Source organism: Telmatherina bonti, assembly GCF_933228915.1.
Source record: "Telmatherina bonti genome assembly, chromosome: 21".
Taxonomy (NCBI): Eukaryota; Metazoa; Chordata; class Actinopteri; order Atheriniformes; family Telmatherinidae; genus Telmatherina; species Telmatherina bonti.
This window is the reverse complement of record NC_136630.1, coordinates 20,201,352-20,222,090: the sequence shown is the minus strand read 5'-3', so window position 1 is coordinate 20,222,090 and position 20,739 is coordinate 20,201,352. Positions and strand designations below refer to the sequence as shown.

General features: G+C 41.1%; 1 protein-coding gene across 1 annotated transcript; it reads right to left on the bottom strand.

Annotated features, from left to right (window-relative positions):
- Positions 1 to 673: 673 nt before the first annotated feature.
- Positions 674 to 9,887, bottom strand: fscn2b (fascin actin-bundling protein 2b, retinal; the record flags this gene model as incomplete). Its single annotated transcript, XM_079260343.1, has 6 exons — positions 674 to 879; positions 1,018 to 1,185; positions 1,322 to 1,443; positions 1,549 to 1,705; positions 8,936 to 9,662; positions 9,795 to 9,887. The coding sequence occupies 6 exons, from the start codon at positions 9,885 to 9,887 to the stop codon at positions 674 to 676; spliced, it is 1,473 nt and encodes a 490-aa protein (XP_079116469.1).
- Positions 9,888 to 20,739: the final 10,852 nt, after the last annotated feature.

Here is a 20,739-nt window from a genome sequence, read left to right as displayed (position 1 = left end):
TTGTTCAGTTTCAGACAATTTCCACAGGTGTCTCAACCTGAAACCTTGCTATTATTTCCTCCTAATAAACATCCTCACACTGCAGCACGACTCCTCTCAAAGGGCACATCACCTGTAATGATGACCACACTCGTCTCAGATAGCACCCTGAATCACTGTACAATACTTCACTTGATTAGTGACAAGAATCATTACATTGCCCGGGGTAACACTTATCTTCCTCAATCTCCCTTATGTTAATACCTGCAAGAAGGGGTGTAAAGACAACCAAGACACACATGGGAGCAAACAGGATATAATGAAACAACAAAACCAGCCGTACCAGTGATCAGTCACATGAAATGTTACACTTGGAACTCTACATGTCTTTATTTCTTTATTGTCAGACATTCACTCATGCTTGCACCAGATGTCTAGTTGAAAAAAAATGATCTAAAGGAATGACACAAAACTCTTATCTTGTGGTTTGAGGTCTAACTCAAATATTGTTCACTTCATGAAGACTTGTCTTGGCTGAATGTACTACATGGTTGTGAACATCGCATATAGGAAGGAAACAGTTGCATAAATGTCATGAAAGCTACCTTCAGACTGCTTCTTAATGTTACAGTTGTGATCAGTCGTGGAGAACCTCAGCCGTCAAGTCTCATGTTTAAACTAATGTTGGCTAGCTTTAATACTCCCACAGAGCAGAGCTACTCAGACTTAGTCCATCTCCTTTCAGAGTGCCACCCTGGTCCCCTCGCAAGTATCTGCCATTTTTGCCACGAATGGCAAGGCGGCCGTGCTCTAGGAGCTCCAAAGTGAAATCCTCTGGGGCCTCACCATCTGAGCAAACCAACCCAGCAGTGTTCACGTACCAGTACCGGCCATCAACACCTGCACAATAAGAAAGAAAGGAAAAAAAAAAAAGGCAAGCCATTGAGTAGAGCAAAGGAGGAAGTAGGAGACTAATCAACCTCTTTCCCATAGTTTCCACTGGAGTCACAAGTCTGCTTGACTGTGTTGCATCCTGACCTTTAATGTTATAGACCCCATTGCTGAATTGCAGGGTGAAAATATCATAGACTGATCTGCTGGCATCCAGCGTGTTGGAGTTTTTGTGGTGGCAGATGAATCCATTCTTCCCTCTCAGGATCAGCATGGGTCGGTTGATTAGTTTCAAAGTGAGCTGCTCATCCTTGCCTGATAACAGCAAAAACAGTGGAAATAACCAGATGCAGAACAACACAAGTCAAAGTCCAGGCCTGAATGAGGGAGATCCATAAATAAATACGTGTGTTGAAACAAAAAAGGTGGAAAACAAAAGAGAAAAAGTTACCTATGGAGTCACTGACTGCAAGTAACTGGCCGTTTTTCTTGGTGCAAATGTACTTGTCATTGTTAGCTTTTAGTGCCACCTTGTGGCCGAGCCACTCCACTGAAAACATGGCATTTGCTGATCTGTGGTAAAGAAACTTTGAAAATCTATTTTCCCTTTATTGTTCCAGAAGATATGATTATTGTATATTGAATGCACATGTATAACTAAGAGTTTAAGTCACTTACACTTCTGTGGCAGTACTCTGGATGTCTCCATGAGCCACCAGAGCCCAGTAGTTCCCTTGGCTGGTGCGGAAGGTGCACTTCTTGGTTTCCTTGTCAATCTCCATCTGAAAGGTCTCCATGTCCGTCTCATCTTCCTGATTTGCAGCGAGGCTCACTCCTAGCAGGGGAAATGAAGCATATACTAGAGTCACGTTTCTGAGAGATTATCTTCCGAGCCTGATGCACCAGGCATAGATTTTTACTTGATATTATTCTCAAATCACATATTATTTTTTTTAGTGGACAATGGCGATAATTTCATAATTTTAGGATAATGTTACAGGATCTAAGAATGGCTTACGGATCAAAGATATTGTAAAAGCATCTTGAAGGTTTTTCCTCCTTCAGTTTGATTGAGCTTTATTGTGTACGATAAGCCTACAGATACACGTGCTAAATCCCACTCAAATGAGTAACCCCACCCCCCCAAAACCCCAAAACATCCATTTGTCCACTTTTATCCTGGACCAGGTCACAGAGGGAACAGTCTATGCAGATTTCCAGATCTGCCTTTCCATGGCTCATCTGGAGGGACACCAAGGTATTCCCAAATCAGCTGAGAGCTGCAAACACTGCAGTGGATCCTGGGTCTGCCTCTAGACCTTGTACTGGTAAAACATGTACAAAACACCTCCCCTGGCCATCCAGTGAGGATGCCCATGGGAGGGAGATGAAGACTCTACTTTGAGCCAACAGTAACACTTTTCTTCTTATACTGACATTAGCTTGAGGCACATTTTTAAAGAATGATTGTTGACCAGGTCACAATTTTAGTTCATGAGTCAAGAAGGAGTTTTTTATGGTTGGATACCCCCTGCAGGATTCCAGCCTTAATTGTGGAAGTGAACATAAAATACCAACTGTGAAAACTGATGAAGTCAACTGCATTGTTTTATCTACAGATCTGTGCTGTCACTTTCAGAGTTTTCTACAGTAAATGTGACTTCTATCACTGGTTCTGAATTATTAAATTTATGAAGAGAGAAAAAACATGTAAAATCATCAAATGTAGAAAAAATCTATAATTGTACAGTGCCAATTTGATACTGTGCAATCAAAATTTCAGCGGAAACGTGCTCACCAAGCTCAGCCAGTTAAACTGATGCTGATTACCACCCAAACAAAATCCTGCCTTCGATTATCAAACAGATTTTGAAAAGCTCTCAGAAATGATCTCATTATTGTTATTGCCTGTGCATGAAACACAAACGCCCCCAGGAAGCAGAAAGACATGCTGACAAACAGTGGCTCCATCTATCAATACTAAGATGTTGAGACATCCTTAAAAACAAACAGCTTTACCAATGATCCCATTTTCTCAGGACTTGTCCAACTACTTTTATGTTGAGCATTTGTTTCTTTTATAAGCTTGTCATTATTTCCTCTTTGTTTAATCGTCATTAAGAAACTATTATATTTAACAGGTTTTTAGCACTGTCATGAATTCAGATGGGAAAACCCATCTGCAAGAAAAAAACCAGAAAGAAAAAGAAAACAGATCACAGATGGCCGAATCCTTAATTAGATGCATCTCAAAATATCCCCAATACATTTTCTTAATCCTTTAACAACACTAATCTCTGTGCCTCTTATCTCTTCCTGCTCTTTTCTCTGGTCATCCCATGTTACCTTTCCCTTCCCCCCACATCTCCCTCCAAACCCCTGACACCCTTAAGCCCCACCTCACGCCATTACGCCACCGCCAGCCCTGTCTCTTTGCCCTCTTCACAGCAGGGCTCTGATATAATCAGCTTTTGAGTACTACCTGTTCAATCCCTCAATCCCCTCAATAAAAGAATGAAGGAGAAAAAGCAGGAAACAACCAGAGGATTTTATGTGCCACACTTAGCAGGTTTTGCAGATAATTACCAGCCTCTCTCAAACCTTAAGCTAAAAAAAACAATGCATCATTATGCAAGCTAAACATGTCAAATGTATTGACTGGTTTCATAGTTTTAGACATCTTTAAATAGTCATATTATACTTACATATGGAGGGACAGATGCTTTTTTCATTTATTTCAGAGGCAAATATAAAACAGTAGTTACAATGTAGGCAATTTGAAAGGTTCAGAAAAATCGGTGGAGAAAATGTTGATGCCCTGAAACTAAATTAAATGTGTGTAAAAAGAATGAACGAGGCAAACAAAGTACATGACAAACCGCTCTAGCTGGACCTCACAGATGTGATTTAGGCTTGTTTAAAGGCAGGTAAGCTAACAATCCTGCAAGTGTTGCTCATATGTAAATTCATCATTAGTATTTAATTTTATTGACCATACTGTATCAACACTATCACTATATCAGTATGTTTACATGCAAAGTTAACTCAAGCTCTAATAATAACTATAATAATAGTAAACTATTAGCTAAATATAATAATAGTTAATAATCACTAACTATACCTCTTCAAATGAATCTATAAGTCTAATTTCAGACTTTTATATATTATATTATATTATATTATATTATATTATATTATATTATATTATATTATATTATATTATATTATATTATATTATATTATATTATATTATATTATATTAGTGTACACAAATGGTATAAATAAATAATGAGATAAAATATTACATCAATATCAAGATAAGTCTTTTAAAAGATATTGGAAAATGTTATAAAGTGTTGTTTAAGTTGGAGTTGCAGAACAGAGTGGGACTGAACTGGGTCCTTTTTTCAGAAGGAATGGTTTAGTGTTTCCACTAAAGGAGATCATGAAAGAATCTTTGAAGGTCCTTTTCTTAGCATCTGGATAATTTGAGCAGTAAGGCTGGTCCCTAGATAGTTCAGGGTAATTTCAGTTAGTTAGGAACCTTCCAGAGGAAAAAAGACTCTTGACTGGATCCCTGGAAATTAGCATGGTGACAAATAGGAAAAAGAAGGGAATCTGTTTCTCATTTTCCTGAAGTGTGAAACTAATGATAAAAAGAGTTGTAAAAATGTTTTTGTTAAGGATGTTCTAATAAGATTATATTTCTGATATGGTATTTTCAGTTTGCTTGCTGATTGGTCCACCAAATCCCACAGCATAATTTAGTCAGTAAAGTCATTTTGCAGTTATGTTCTGCTTTAGTCATTTGACTTTGCTCCATGCTAACACTAGCACAGGTGATCTTTTCTGTATTGCATCTTGCAAAAATCTTTATTTCTGAAGATGTGTGCAACATATGCATTCATTGCAAGTGATTATACGCATGCAAATGTACTCTTAACCAAATTTAAATGCAGCCTTAGATTACTCACAGATACTGGATTTCCAGTACAAATGTAATTGAATTTGGCAGTCTCATGGCCTACTAAAAAAGAAAAAAAAAAATCAATAATTACTTTTATGCATTTTGGTCAACATTAATGTCATGGTTTAGGATAGCGTTGTTTTCTACATTATTGAGGGGATATTGCTTCCATTTGAAATGTGGTTGCAATAATAAACTGGAGGAGGTAAAAAAAAAAAAAGGGATGATTCGTGACAAAGATGTCATGGTTACTGAGCTACTTGGATACTTTAATCACATCTTATTCGCACCAGATGAACTAGGTATCATGAGGTCTTACAAATGGTTAAATTATCATTGATCTTAAGTGCATCTGAGGCATAAATTTAAGCCCCTCTACTCTGCAGATATGCCTGGGGGGCTATCGCTCCCATTCTCTCTCATCCTGACTCAATGTCATGCTTTGTCTACCTATTTCATGTGTCCATTTCACACTAATTCAACCCAGAAATGATCCTCAGACGGGCTCAGCTGGGACCGCACAGTCACTTTCTGATAGATAAGAGAGGAGAGGAGAGGAGAGGAGAGGTGATGAGAGGTGATGAGAGGAGAGGAAAGGAAAGGAAAGGAAAGGAAAGGAAAGGCAAGGCAAGGAAAGGAAAGGAAAGGCAAGGCAAGGAAAGGAAAGGCAAGGAAAGGAAAGGAAAGGAGATATGTGCTGATATACAAAAAATGTTAAAATCCTACTTTGGTCAATCAAACGATAAGATGACATCATCACACCTACGATCACTGATAAATTACAACACACCACGTGTCAGTATCTTCCTCTGTGCTTCTGGAAAACACACTGGTAGCTAAAAAGAAGCTTCATTCCAGATCAAGGTTTACTTCCTCGTATTACCTTAGCAAGAAGTCTGCTAGCAGCCCTAACTAATCCATCAACGAGAGATGGCTCCGACATCAATTATTGATAGTGAGCTGGTGCCACTATCCCCAGTCCCTCATTTTCTTCCTTCTCCCAATCAGTCATCGTTCACAACTGCATTATTTTTCTGTACCATTCATTTTCTCCACTTCTTTGCTTTGGTGGTTTGTGTGTTCTTGTGCCTGGATATAATACATCCTATTTGTATATGGTTTAGGAGTAAGTTTGCATCTCAAGATTATCACCTAATCTTCACATTCAGAGCAGAGCAAACCATTTAGACCCTAACAATGCAGGAGGGAGATGAGGAATATAATAACAGGTCTACATGACAAGCAAAGACAAACAAAAACAATAAATGTATTTTTTTTTGCTGCAGACAAAATTTACTTCACAGTTTCACCTACGTTGATGGACTACTTCTTAGCTGATCCCCTTTTCTTACTGCAGCACTCCTCTACAACATATAGAGAGCTATGATGACAAACAATTTGATTTTGAATCTTGATGCGAACATTCACAATGACACGTGTTGCTGAACTCTCTTTCCTCTGTTTGGTTGATTTTTAGTGTAAATAGGTGCTGAGTGTGGCTGAGCATAATGGATTAGATCAGCAGGTTAGAGCTGGACACAGTGCGGCAGAAGTTTTGGCTGCAGGTAAGAGGCAGCTTGGGTTTCTGAAAGCAGACTCCCCCTCGCCCTCCAGGAACAGGGGCCAGCTTCATCAATAATTCAATACAACTCACCACTCGCCGCAGCAGGACAGTGTGGTTGTGAGCAGGCGAGTGCAGTGGAGAAGGATAAAGCCTTTGTTTGTGGAGACAAAGTACAGGAAGAGAAACACAAGAAGGTTCTGCTGGTGTGGAAAGGTACATGCACATGCACAGACTTATATACAAAAGTACTCTATGCATTTGCTTTATGCTCAATCTAATTGCTCCTTTCCCCTTCAACCAATCAGTTTACGGTGCTCCCAGAAGTTTGGTTGCTTCCTGCAGCCCCCACTGCCAAGCAGGAACAATGAGTGTGGAGAGATTCAGTTACAGCACCCAGGGTTGAAGTAACTCGAGCATGCAGACAAGAATCTGCAGCCTGCGGATGGCTGTCATGGCCTACTATGCTGACAAGCGCTGTTGGTGTGTGGTAATCTAGCCCAAATCCAGCTTCAAATCAGACTAGTGGACCCATTTGACCATCAGCAACTGAAACTCTATGAAAGCACCTCTGCTGCACCCCCTAGCTGGATGTAACATGACTCTCACAATTAGAGTTGTCTCAGGGTTCTTCACTGATCAAAGAAACTCATCATTTTTTTTTAAAAAAAGGAGTGACCGAGAAGAAGTCCATCAGTCCAGCACTGTGATGTCATGCCTGCATGCTGATTAAATAACCCCACTTCAACCCCCCTACCACAGGAGAGAAGGGTAAATACTTAACACAGCATCAACAGAGCATTATTGTGCAGCATATTGGTTACAATCAACTGTTTTAATAAACTTTTGGATCAAAATTAGACAGGATTTGCCAACAAAGCTGAGAAGTGTATTTAATAAGGACAAAAACATGATTTTAAAGAACACCATTTTAGGTGACAGAAAAGAAAAACAATCTCTTTCACGTCTTTACATTAGGCATCCACAGTTTAAAGGAACACAAAACTTTATTTGGCTACATAGATTTATTCATTTTCAGCACCATATTGAAGAAAATTTACTGCACATAGTGGCTCTCTCAATATGAATGTTCAGTAAATCTGTTATACCAGTGTAAGCATAAATCAATTACAGTCCTATAACATGACCTGCTCCTTTTGGTGCCACTGACAAAGCTACACTCTTATGCTTCCACTTCATCTTGAGAAGGATGCTGAAACGCACTGTGATGTGGATGCATGCTAATGTGCAGACTACAATACCCATAATTACTATCCATCCCTTCAGTTGTCGATTTCAACTTCATTATGCATGTGAGCGGGTCAGTGTGAGTCAGTAAAAGCTCATGTGACCACTCTCAATGGCACTTCAGGGCAACCTTTGTCCATTTAATCAGTTGTTTGGAATACTGTGTACGGTAACTAGCATATGACCAGAGGAACGGCTTGTAATTTACCTACTTAAGTGCCCATGTGGCCTTGCATTTGCCGGAAAAACCGGTAGACAATTAAAAATAAGAATTTCAGAGCACAGATCAAACATCAGAAATCACGACACCATAAGTCAGGTGGCAGAACGTGGCAGAACGTGGTAGAACGTGGTGGAACAGCCTCTCACAATGTCTCCTTTTGGATATGTATTGAACCTGTTCACCATCCCTTAGCCTACCGGGTGGCGACATTAAGTCTCTCTTATTAAAAAGAGAAGCATTTTAGACACACTGTGGCTCCTCAAGGTCTTTATCTAGATTTAGACTTGATTTTTTTGTGATGTATTTGTGATGTGTGTTTGACATGTTGGCTTCATGTTCCTTTATTGTATGTGTAGGAAGTAGCCATCTTTGTTTACATTGCTTCCCCAGTAGTTAGCCTGTTAGCTCTTGTCTACTACTGCGTCAGCCTTGTTTACAGGTTGATCTGCATTTTATTACATCTCTCTAGAAGCATCTCGACCAACGTTCTCATTTTTATATGTATTTAGATGCACCTCTTCAGAAAATAGCATTTAATTCTGTTAAATGTCCCCTGTATCACCACAAGTTTTCTGATTGTAGGCAAGGCATCTGTGTTAATTTCTACATTATTCCTCATGTTGAACGTTTTTTTTTTTATTTCTCAGGGAACTATCTTAAAGTGATCTCCTTAGTGGTAGTTGAGTATATAGTTTATATATCTTGTGAATATTTTGTAATATTTTCACACCTACTGTTCAACACCTAACTGTATCAGGGGACCCTCCAGTCGTTACATTTATGAAGAGGTGTCTGCAATCCCACTGCATGTCTGAAGAAAGGCTGGTGCCAAAAACATCAGAACAAACTAAAACTCTGTATGGAGCAGCTTCTGGTGTGCAAACTTTACTTTTTTTTTTATCACTTATCACCATTTCGGTCCAGCACCCAGCATTACTCTGCTGGTATGTGTGTGTTATTTTCACCTGTTTTAAGAGGAACGGTTTGGCCATGGACGCAAGGATTCAGAAAAATATCAGATTTGTGAGATCGTACTATTTCAGAGGGCGTGTCTTTGTTTTCTTACCTTGTCTTATAGAGACATAACGGCCATTAGCTGCCATCAGAACCACTTGTGGGTGGCTCTCTTCCAGGTCAAACAGTTCATCTTTGCCTGGCTTGGAGCACCTTCCAGATCTCAGGGTCCCTGTAGGCCCCATGGGAGACAAGTATTTTCCCTCACAATCTTTAAATGCGAGCTTCCCGCACTTCAGCTCCAACGTGTACGTTGTTGCCCTCCCACTCTGTGTCAGCAGCTTTCCATCATTGCTGAGGAAACGGCTGTCACATGTTTTTAGGCAGTACTTCCCATCCAGGTAGACGAGGGTCAGGAGTGCTGCCACTCCCCAGGGAATGTTCAGATCCACAGCGATTTCCCCATCTTCCATGGAGAGGCGGGCATAACGCTTACGGGCCACAGACAGAAGGTTTGCCTGCGGATGCAGAGCCAGATGCACTGCCCACAGCTCAGCATCTGTGATTACCTGAGCAAAGCAGGACAGGTAGTCCCGAGAGCCGCCAAAGAAGCGGAGGTACTGCTCCGACTGCAGGGCCCAGCGGCCATCTGACTGAGCCACTATGAGGAAGCGGCAGTCTGAACTGTGGCCATCTGCCTCACAAGTGACTTTACCATCTCTGTCAGAAGCCAGGTAGCGTCCCAGGTGACTGCGTAAATACACCACCTGGGTGTCTTGGGAATCCTGCTCTAAAGTCCATATCTGCTTCTTCTTCAGGCTGGGAGCTGATGCGTTTACCTGAGAAACGAAGAAGGTGTCACTCCAATATCGTTTGCACTATGTACAACAAGCACAAGAGTTTCTTCTCTCTGAAGTAATGTGGGGTCTGGCAGGTCTACAGGCAGTGCAGCGTTCATTTGTAGTTGGTACCTTGAAACCAAAGGCTTCTGCAGTGAGGTAGCGACCCTCATGATTGATGAGACCAAACTGCAACTTCAAAGGACGATTTCCATTCGCCGGCATTTTCACCTGTGGATTTGGAAGAGTGGGATGACAGAACAAGAAATTAGGGATGAGGTGGGGTGGTAGTGGCGGATTGGGGGGAGGGAGGGGTGATGATGTCATGGCAAATGATGAAATTCAAAAGCAGGAAATTAATTCATTAAGGTATAGTATATTAAAGCACTCCCAAAACCACAAATTCCTTCCACCGCCCATGGCTTCATTATACATTTTTCCAGCCACAGGCTCCTAATTTACTTACTGCGGTTTTGTGGCTTCCCCTATGCAGTTCCTGCGGCTCTAATTCCAGCTCCCAGATTTAAGAGGCTTCTTTCACCAGGCGCCCTCTTGTAATTCTTTCTCTTTTTCATCCACTCTTGCTGGCTCTTACTTTCTGTTGATCGTGTCTCCTCACTCGCCTCAAATGCTCCTACTGTTCTCCCTAATCAGGTTAGAGGCAGCAAAGACTTGAGTCAGCCTTGATCTCTGTTCAGTCCGATGTCAGACCCCCTTTCTCTCTAGACTAATTTTGCTGAGCACTGCTCAGCTATGCTTCTGCAGCCTGCTCCTCTCCCTCTGTCTCTCCTGCTAAACAGCTTCACCCCTGTTCTTGCATGACTTGTTATTCACCCTGAAGGCTCAATCACGCAGACTAGACTTCTCTGGGGTTCTGTGTTTGCTTCTCCCTTTGCCTGTTTGGATCAATCACATTAAATACCTTGACCCTCTTCTACACCTTCCTCAAAAATCCAGGTTCCTCGTTTGTCAGATGCAAGTTTGATCAGCGAGGGAGAACATCCTCAGCAGTCCCAGAAATTATTATGGTAGCGCACTGAAGGACTCCTTCACTCTTTCCTTACACATAAGCCGTCCATCACAACTGAACCCAGCAACAAAAGGTGCTCGCCTTTGTAATCTTAAGCCTCTCCCTGTCGCTTTTTCCTCCCATCCTCTCCTTCTCTCTCACTGCCTTTCTCTAGCCTGCCATGTGGGTAATCCTGCCTTTCTCTTACTCTGCACCTTATTCTGAGCTCCGCACTTCACCTCTTTCTGCCACACTTAAACAGAAGTAAGTAGAAACAATGCATATATATATATATATACACACACACACACATTGTCGAGTAACCAGAGCACTCCCCGTGCCTTTGGGGAACTTGCCTGAGCGCAGCTCCTCTTACCTGCCTGTGCTGGGGTTTAGTTACACACCTTCTCTGATTGCAAGAAGTCCTAATGGGAACTGTGTCTGAGAGGGAGAGGGAGGCAAACTCTACATCTGAATTTAGGAATGAAGATGGCGGGTATTATAAAGGAAACAAGCTAATCAACATATGGAGTCTTGAATGAATGTGTGTGTGTTTAATCAACCCTGCCAATCAGCCTATTATAAACCCTCTTTGAGGAGTAAACAGACGTGTCTCCCTCTGAATCTATCTAATCCTCCACCCAATCATCCCAATCTGACTAATCTACTGCAACCACCCCGCCCCACTCCCCAAATGCACACACACACACACACACACATATACATAAAAACTCCCTCTTCAACTTGCCAGTGGCTATAAACATATAAACATATACATAAACCCACTGACCCAAACATACAAGTCATCACCACCCACACCCACCAAGGCTATTGGAGGCTCTCAGGGTTGGCAGTCAACACCACCCACCCAAAGATTTACTCTTTTTGACTAATATTTGAATTGCTGCTGAAAAATATAATGAATTATGTATATCACACACAGAAAGACTGTAACATTTTATACAAGTTTTTTTTATTTTGTGCATGATATCTATAGGTGTGTTTGTGTATTCCTAAGTGTATATGTGTGTATGCTGAGGAAATGGCGTGTGGTGGGGTGGGAGGATGGAGCTGCTCCTAAATGTGTAAATCACTTTTTGCTGTTTTTAATATGTGAAAAATGCTTTATAAGCTAAGAGCCATGATTCACTATTTGGCCATGTTCACTCTACAGCCAATGTGGCCCAAATCAGGTTTTTTCTTTCGCCCCTAATGTGACTCAACAGTTATTTTATTTTTTTTATGAAAGTCTGAAAAGCACAAATCAGATTTTTTTTTTTTTCCAAATCAAACCCAAACTATTTCCATACGTGGTTCTAAATAAGATAAATATCTGATGTTTTCAAGGTGAACTCAGTCTGAAGAGTCATGTTGTGTTTAAACTCTGGCGTCAGTGAAGCAATACAGACGTCACAATTCCTTACAAGAGGAGGCATGATGCATGAACACAACGTGTTGCAAGTGACATCAAGTTCCATGAAGATCAAGATCTTATCGTTCCATATACTCCAAATAGAGCACTTTGCTCAGACTGTAGGTTTACTTGTGGTTCCCAGTCTCAAAGAGTACTATGGGAGGAAGGGATTTTAGCTATCAGGCTCCTCTCTTATGGAACCAGCTCCCACCGTGGGTTCGGGAGGCAGACTCCCTCCATACCTTTAAGATCGAGCTAAAAACCTTCCTTTTCCATGATTCTGTTAGGATGTCATGTTAAGATATGAGCATCTCCTGAGTTGGAGTCTGCATGTACGGGACCCAACTATCCAAGTTATGCTCATTGCTCTTATAGTTACGGTAGTCTAGCCATCCATTACTTATGTAGCAATGGGGATGTCACCTGTTGCACTGAGAAGTACCTCGCTCTATTACTCTAATATATTGATGTATAAATATATGCCAATATTGCCGTCTCTAACTTATTTCTCCTTTTTTCCGCAGGTCCTCCTGATTAGGTGCAATTGTACATGTTGATCTGTCTTTCCTGTCCTCTCCACCCCAACCAGTCGAGGCAGATAGCTGCCCTCCCTGAGCCGGGTTCTGCCGGAGGTTTTCTTCCTGTTAAAGAGGAGTTTTTTCCTTCCCACTGTCGCCGCATGCATGCTCAGGATGGGGGCTCTATTATAGGATATGTATGAATTTGCTTGGAATGATGTGTGTGTTGATTTGTGTATGTAAAGTGACCTGTGACAACATTGTTGTGAAGTGGCACAAGAGTTGAAATTGAATTGAATTGAATTGAATTGAACTGAAAGTGTTCTTCTGCACATGTGGGTTGCTGCAGGACAGTGGACCATATTTAGATTAAAATGTGAATAACCAAGGACAAAATTAAAGAAATAAAAAAATCAGATCAGAGTGACATATTAGGCTTGCAGCGTGAATGCTTTAGACACAGACAGCAACCGTCTGGGATCATTAGAGGTTTTATTTCTAGGCACATTTTTGGAGAAATGAAGGGCAGTCACACTTTGAATTGTTTGGTTAGAATTAGATTTCCCAAATATCTAGTTAGTCACTGTTTACTTTCACCTATTGTTTGTTCAGATTTAAACACCACAACTACCTGATTATCTTCAGACAACACAATTATGTGGTTAAATTCAAAGCAAGATTGTGTTTTTTTTAAATTACTCTACATCACAAGTAGAATCCATCAAGTTTGATGATGATGTTGAGTGAAACCTCTGAAACAGGTGCAACATATGAATGACAGGCAAGCGAGAGAGAGTGTAGCTTGTAGTATAAATGGTTAATATTAGGCTACTTCATGTTTTGTCACACCATGTTTCATTCTGGCATATAGCATATGTCCACCTTATTTTTAGGGGATTATGGAGAATGGTATTATGGTGATCTAACTATCAAAATAACTCCAGTACCATATCTGAACCCTATGACAACTACACCTACATCCCCAAAGGTAACAGGACATATTCATGAAATACCGAAGCATAAACTAAAATGAGCAAATTGGCCTGAGCCTAAACTATTTTCGTGATTCACCCCCAGATTTTTGTATCATCTATGAAACCCAAAATAATAAGATTTGTAATTGAAAAGATGCAACAACTGATTACATAAAAACAGGACTATCAGTGCTGCTGCTGTGTGTAAAAGTTTGTTTGACTTAAATGAAGTATGATAAATGAAAACCAAACACTTTCTAATTCAACACCTGAAATGATGAGAACTAATCAACTGATAAATCATAATAACGGATCCGGCAGTCATGTGCCATTCATGACTATAAGGAGCGCAGGAATACGTGTAAATAGTTTGCTAATTTGCTCACTTACAGGAGCTTCAGGCAGGAACTAACTTTCTTTGTTCAGACTTTCATGTAAAAGCAAGAAATGGAGATTTCTGAGGGGATGAATCAAACACTGTTGTAGTCTGTAGCCATAGTGAGCAATTCAGAAGATTGTTTTCATCATGAGAGAAAACTGCCTTCTGTGACCTTCAGGTTCTTTACATGCTTTTGTCACTTTCTTCTCAACACATTCGGTTACATTTCTTCCTTCTTTGTGACTTCATGATAAGCAGAGTAAAGGGAACTCACTCAGGTCCTTATAACTTCATTTTAATTACATGCAACATGAAAACAATTTAGTACAATCTTTACTCATGTACAAGTGCTCTGTTATGTAATCTGTTCTGCCCATGAGAAGTCCAACAAGACTGAAACTTTCTAATCTTTATTCAACACCTACTTGAACAAGTAAATATCTAACAAAACAAATAGACAGACAAACACACACAAACTCATAATTTGTTTTGGGCCTTCTGTTCAGTTCCCTTTTGATCTCCAGGCAGTAAGAGTTGCTGAATTGTGTGTGCAAGCTTGTAATTCATTAAACACTCAGCATCCCACTCTTTAAAGTAACAGGGTTAAAGTGGAAATCAAATATTCACTTTTGCATTCATGGAATCCCACTCATGGACTCATCCTGTTTCTTTTTCCTAAATGAAGCCAAAAATCCACAAACAGTTGTAGATACTGTAAGAAAAATGAAGTAGGAGGGAACAGGCAGTCAACAAATCAAGTCATACACTGTTATTGTTATCAGTGCTATTACATTCATTACTATCTCTATTATCACTATTACTGTACTTCCTGCTCATATGTATCCTATCCCACGCATCATTAGCTCACTCTCTGGGACCCCTGGGGGCCGCGTCATCGTCTGCTGATGTACCGTCGCTTCTGCTGTCGGCACAGTGACGCCTGTCAATAGCCAGCCAGATGTTTTTTTTTTCTCGTTTTCTTTTTCCCCCTCCTTCGAGGACAGCGCCTGTGCCAGGTTCACCGTGGCAACTGTGGGATGGTGCTTTAGAAGCCATTACAGCGATCCTCTGATGACACTCAAATAGCTATCATTACACCTCCTCCAAGGAGACACAGAGTGGGGGATGCGGGAGGGAGAGAGAGATGAAAAAGGAAGGAGGAAGGGGGTATGGATAGAAGGAGGAGGTATGGCCAGAGGTATTGGAGGAGAAAGAAGTGGTATTGCAGCAGGTGGAGATAAAAAGGTGAGAAAGAGGAAAGAGTAGAGGGAGAGAGGTTAAAGGTGCTGAGAGAAGAAGGGGGAATCTGCAAATTACACAGGCAGACATGGATGGGAAGAGTTAAAGATATACAAGGTGGATGGAAAGATGGAGAGGGGAAGGAGCGACGGAGAATGGAGAATTTAAAATGACCGTTTCTGAGTTAACAGCCTCCAGCCTTTTTCTACCCTATTAAGTTCTATTCTGCCATTACTTGGGACTGCGGGGTGCTGCCTTATACCCCACAGTTCCTCTCCCAGACACCCCCACCCCCTCCTGTACAGACACTCATATTCCTCAGTCTCCTACTCCAGTCATCCCCCTCTTTCCTTCCCCTGTGCCTTTACCATCCTTTCACTCTGGTGCTCAGTTCATTTCCAGAGGTTGTGAAGTAAATGAAAGTGAGACCAGTTGGAGCAATTGTTGAGTCCACTGGTTTTCATTGTAACTTTTTGTAAAAGCAATCCAAAACATGTTTTTTTTTTTTTTTTTTTTTTGACACCTTGTTCACATCTTTGTTCGTTTCCTGTAAACTTTCCATGCATACCAGGACTCATTTTCAGTGAAACTCCACTTGTTTCAGGACCTGGTTTAGTTTCTGAGAACAGGAAAATGCACAACTGTTTCTGCAATTAACTAGTTTCAGGATTTCTTCTTTTGTCTGTAGTTTAGGATAGGAAAAAGTAGATGAACACTACTGTCTAGGCCTACTACACACAATGGAAATGAGTCTAAGTGACTCTTCTTAATCCATAGTTTTACATTTTATGAAGTTATCATTGCAGTGGTGAAGACCATTATGAGAAATTACATACGATTCAACATGGCCTGTTTCAGTCTATTTTTCTAAGGCAAGAAATGGAGTGAAAATAGGTGTAAATATATCTGAGAATTCATTTGCACCAGCTTTAGTGACTATAATGTCAAAGCCAAGGAAAAGAAGGACACTATTTGATGAGAAATAAATTGACTTGAAAAGTGTGATGTAAAAACTGCACATGCTATTTGTGAAATCTGTTCTCCGACTCAAGTGGAATCTTTCATATTCTTCACATTACACCTCCTTCCACATGTCCATTACTCTCATTCCTTCATTTTTGGGGAGTCAGCTCAGTTAGAGGAAGTTTCTCAGCTGTAACACCTTCTTTGCTTATGTAAATAAATCAGTGGCATCCATTGGAGGACGTCTTTTTAAATGAGAAATCTGACCTCCAAAGCGTCTTGACATGCTGTTATGTTTCATGTCACATATTATGTTTTCCTTGAAAATTAAATTGATTTTTTGTCTATTATTGCTACTGCTGCCAACCTGTAACTAGCATGAACATATCCTAGCTATCCAAGCCTTGTTTTGATCACTGGGCTGATCAGATCGTTTCATCCCCACACCTTGTGACCTGGTACATGTATATCTCATTTCAATACCAAAAACCACCGCTGGGAGGCGCCGTCCACCTTCTGCTTTGCTTTCTCTATAAAAACGTTGCCTATATATCTTTTGGAGGTCGCAAAAAGAAAAAAAAAAAAAAAAAAAAAAAAAGAAAGAAAGAAAGAGAAGATTGATGCTTGGTTTGTCAGTGTTGTCAGTGTTGGTGCCTGTGTGACTGCATAGCGTAGGAGGGAAGGAGTGTAGTGCTATTTAAAGTGGCTCCTTTTAATGTTTCTTGCTTTTGGGGAGGTGGGAGTTGGGGGAGCTTTGTAGGAACTGAAAGGCGTCAACAACACATGAGGCGTTATCAACTATAAAACATCAGTGCAATTAAAATGATGGCGGCGGCGTGCGGGGGATTGTTTCCCTTGTTTCAATTATTTCCACTCATCGTGGCCTACCTGAGTCTCTTCCTCTGTGTGCAGACTGTACGTGGCAGCAGGAGCAGCTCTGACCCCCGCTTTTAGGGCCTGAATGTGTAAATGTGGGTTTCACCTCACTGCTAAACATGCTCTTCTCATGTGCTTTTAATCTTATTGGTTTTCTTGCATGCCGATTTGATTAAAATCAGGACAACACACGCGCTGCTCTGGTGGCCTCGTGTGCTCCAAAATAGTGTAGTGTATTACTGTCGCTTTTCTTATATGCGTCTGAAACGACGCTTTGAAATAGTCCGGATTAACTGATGTATCGCGTTTCTAAAAACAAACCGCCTCTGAATCATTCATTTATTCACATTTGACTATTACAGTGCGGGGTTGTGTTTTATGGGCAGAGCAGCACCTTCCTGTGTGGTAGGAAAGAGTTAATACCAATGGGCTAAACGTGATGAGTGAGGAGATTCTGTGAGAAGCAGCGAGCCAATCCGATTCGAGATTAACACCTTGTGGGTCCATGATTGGCTTGCAGCCGAGTAGTTGTCGTTTGGAGCTCACTACCCACGTGGGGCTCAAGCCACAATATGAACGTCTATTGGCTGAAACGCCAAAGCCAAGACCCGCCTGCTGCGGTTCTCCTTGCTCATTGGCTAAATGAGCTCAACTAACCCCTCCCACTCTCTCACACCCCCACTCCCCCGCCTCTTCTTGCCTTGTTTTTTCCGTCCAAGAGGAAAGGAAATATCCCTCTCGCGAGCTCCATGGGCTCGCGCGGGTAGTCGCGCTGGCGCTGCCGATTCACATCTATCAGGAGGCGCGAGAACGCACATGAAAGATTTCGCGGATCTGGTCTAAAATGAAGATTAAAAAAACAAAACAAAACCTCAGATTAGTTTATCAAACATTTAGCTCAATCGTCGATGCTGAATGTCGTGGAGTTTTACCGCTGTTATTTTCCGTAAGAGTCCTCGAGACGGTTCTGTCTGTGTCCCTATTTTCTACATTTTGTCTTCAGTGCAGCGATCCGGTGCGCTCGCCGACTGAACTGGAGAGCCACGTACGCACGAGCGTGCACACGTGACACGACCATTAGTAACTAGTTAACACAGCAAGAGACTTCCAACTCTATCTATCTATCTATCTATCTATCTATCTATCTATCTATCTATCTATCTGTCATAAAATATATTAATGCAAAGTTTAGATACAAGCATCTTTTTCATGACTACTATATGTGTTTGCAACGTTTGATACACTTATTTCTCTAACGCAAGACAGTGACTATGTCCACGTTTATTCAAATTATAAGATGCTCTTTGGCGGATGTACAAATTTTACAACACTTATCTTTATTAAAAAAAACTGCCTATTGCCAATAAGTAAGGGGGGAAATTGATGTTCTGATCGTACAATATTCTTCAAGTAACAAGAAATTCCCCTGTCTGGCTTGTAACAGGGGTGTTAAATAGATTGAGAAGAGAGCAACAAAGTATATTTTTCATTAGAAAAACATTTTGCCTGATTACACAAGTTTTATTCATTTGGGCAGTTTTGAACCACTTTTGTACATGACTAACTCAAGAAGATGAAATTAGGACATTCATTAAATGATAGATCGGTCAGAGTCTAAAAATTGAGAAACACAGGCAACATTAGAAGTTTTTTAAGCACTTCAACCTCAAACTGAATTATAAGCACCATCTTAGCACCAACAATGTACGGTGTGTTTTGCTTTTATTAATGTGAAACTCTTGCCATTTGCATGCTGTTTAAAAAAGGACAAAACACTGGGTAGTGTTGAATGTTAAATAATTGTTTCAACCGTTTGGTTTAGATTTTTTTTTTTTTTTTTTTTTTTGCCTAAATATAGTTTAAAATCAGCCCAAAGTATTTTATGTTTAAAAAAAAGCATGATAAATAATCCACAGTGAAACTCGCTGAAAGGTGGAAAAAGTGATAATGAAGTCAGTATAAAATGAAATCACAAACGTGCATCAAATTTTTTGCAAGTATTATGGACAGAAAATTTTCAATACAGAGCCATGAGTGTTTGTGTACTTCTCCACTCAGCAGGCTGCATTTTGCAGTATGAATACATTCACCATCTCTTTGCTGTTGTTTGTCATCTTCTTATTGGACTCCTGAGCTCAGCTGCTTGGAGTAAGGCAGGCAGCATGCAGGTGTACTGGAACAATATGAGAAAAGCTCATCTAATGAATTGTGGTCTGAGGAGTCAAATTAAAATCCTCTGCAAGAGCTGCAGAGGTTTAGATTTTTGATGCAGAGAAATCATCAAATATGTCTGGTTGCACAGGAGTTATTTAGAATGACTGAACTTATGTTGCTGCACCTCGTTCCTGAGCTATACCGTATGAACATGCATAGTTGCATGAAACAATAAAGTGCTACTGTTCTCTCCTGCTTGTGGTTTCCATGTGACCAGTGATACTCGCTGGGCCTCATGCTCAAGCTGCAGTGTGCCGAATTGCATGTCCATTCGGTTCACCTCAGAACGGAGATCAGTCAGCTTTTTCTCACCTTATCCTGTGCCGGAGCCGTGCTGAGGATTTAGCTTGCTTCTGATCGAGTAGCAGCAAGCAAGGCGGCCCTCACTGTGTGACGACGGCAGGAGGGGAGCTGGGCCGATGGGGAAGGGGAATACCCCCCAATGTGTGCTCGGCAAATGTTGTCGTGGTGATGGTGACCATAGTGGTGGTTGCCAGGGAGATGGCGGTTGCTTGTCTGACCCGTCCCCCTCGTGCTGTCACCAGCGTTATTGATGCACGCCGCTGCTCGGCATTGTGGGAGTGCAGGAGGGAGGGCGAAGAGGACAACGGTTAATGAGTTCAGGAGGAGCAGGGACTCTCCGTGCTCTCCCTCTCCTCTCCTTCTCTCTCTGTCCGTTTCTCCATCATCACCCCCTCTCTCTGCTCTCTCTTTCTCTCCTTCTCCCCTTCATTTCTCATGGGTGTCTGTCTTGTGTGAGTGTGCATTAGGAATGTGAGTCTCTCATGATCCATCATGGCAAAATACACTTTGTCTCCTTCATAAACACACACAGAACACACACACAGATGCACTATGCAAACACAAGCACACACCTGAACGACATTGACAGTCAGTCCCACACCTTTACTTGAATAGTATAACTGACTCATTCACAACCACTCCTTTCACTCTCACTCTCACTTACACACAAACACACACACACACACACACACACACACACACACACACACACACACACACACACACACACACACACACACACACAGATGCTGCCCTGCTGTTATGCCTGAAGGTAGGAGAGTCAGTAAGATTAATAATGACCCCTGACTCCCCGTAGACAGACCCAAATATACACAGTTTGGAGAGAGAGCGAGAGGAAGAAGAGCAATGATAACGGTAGTGAGTGGGAGAACGAGGTTCGACCAAATGCTGACTAAAAATACACAGTTTGGAAACAAAGAGAGGGAAAATGTATCGTTTAAGGAGCAACTGTAATGAGATAGGAAGAGTGGATGTAAAAGTAGAAGTTCAAATGTAATATTGAAGGGTGGGGATTTATAAGAGTGTGTGATCAGAAGCATGACTTAAAAAATATTAGATCTTAAACAATTAAACAGCATATATGTTACAGATGAGACCTTGCAGCTCGCTGTTATGAAAGAGTGTATGAATAACATGCAAAGCTGTGTCCATGTAATAATTTTAACC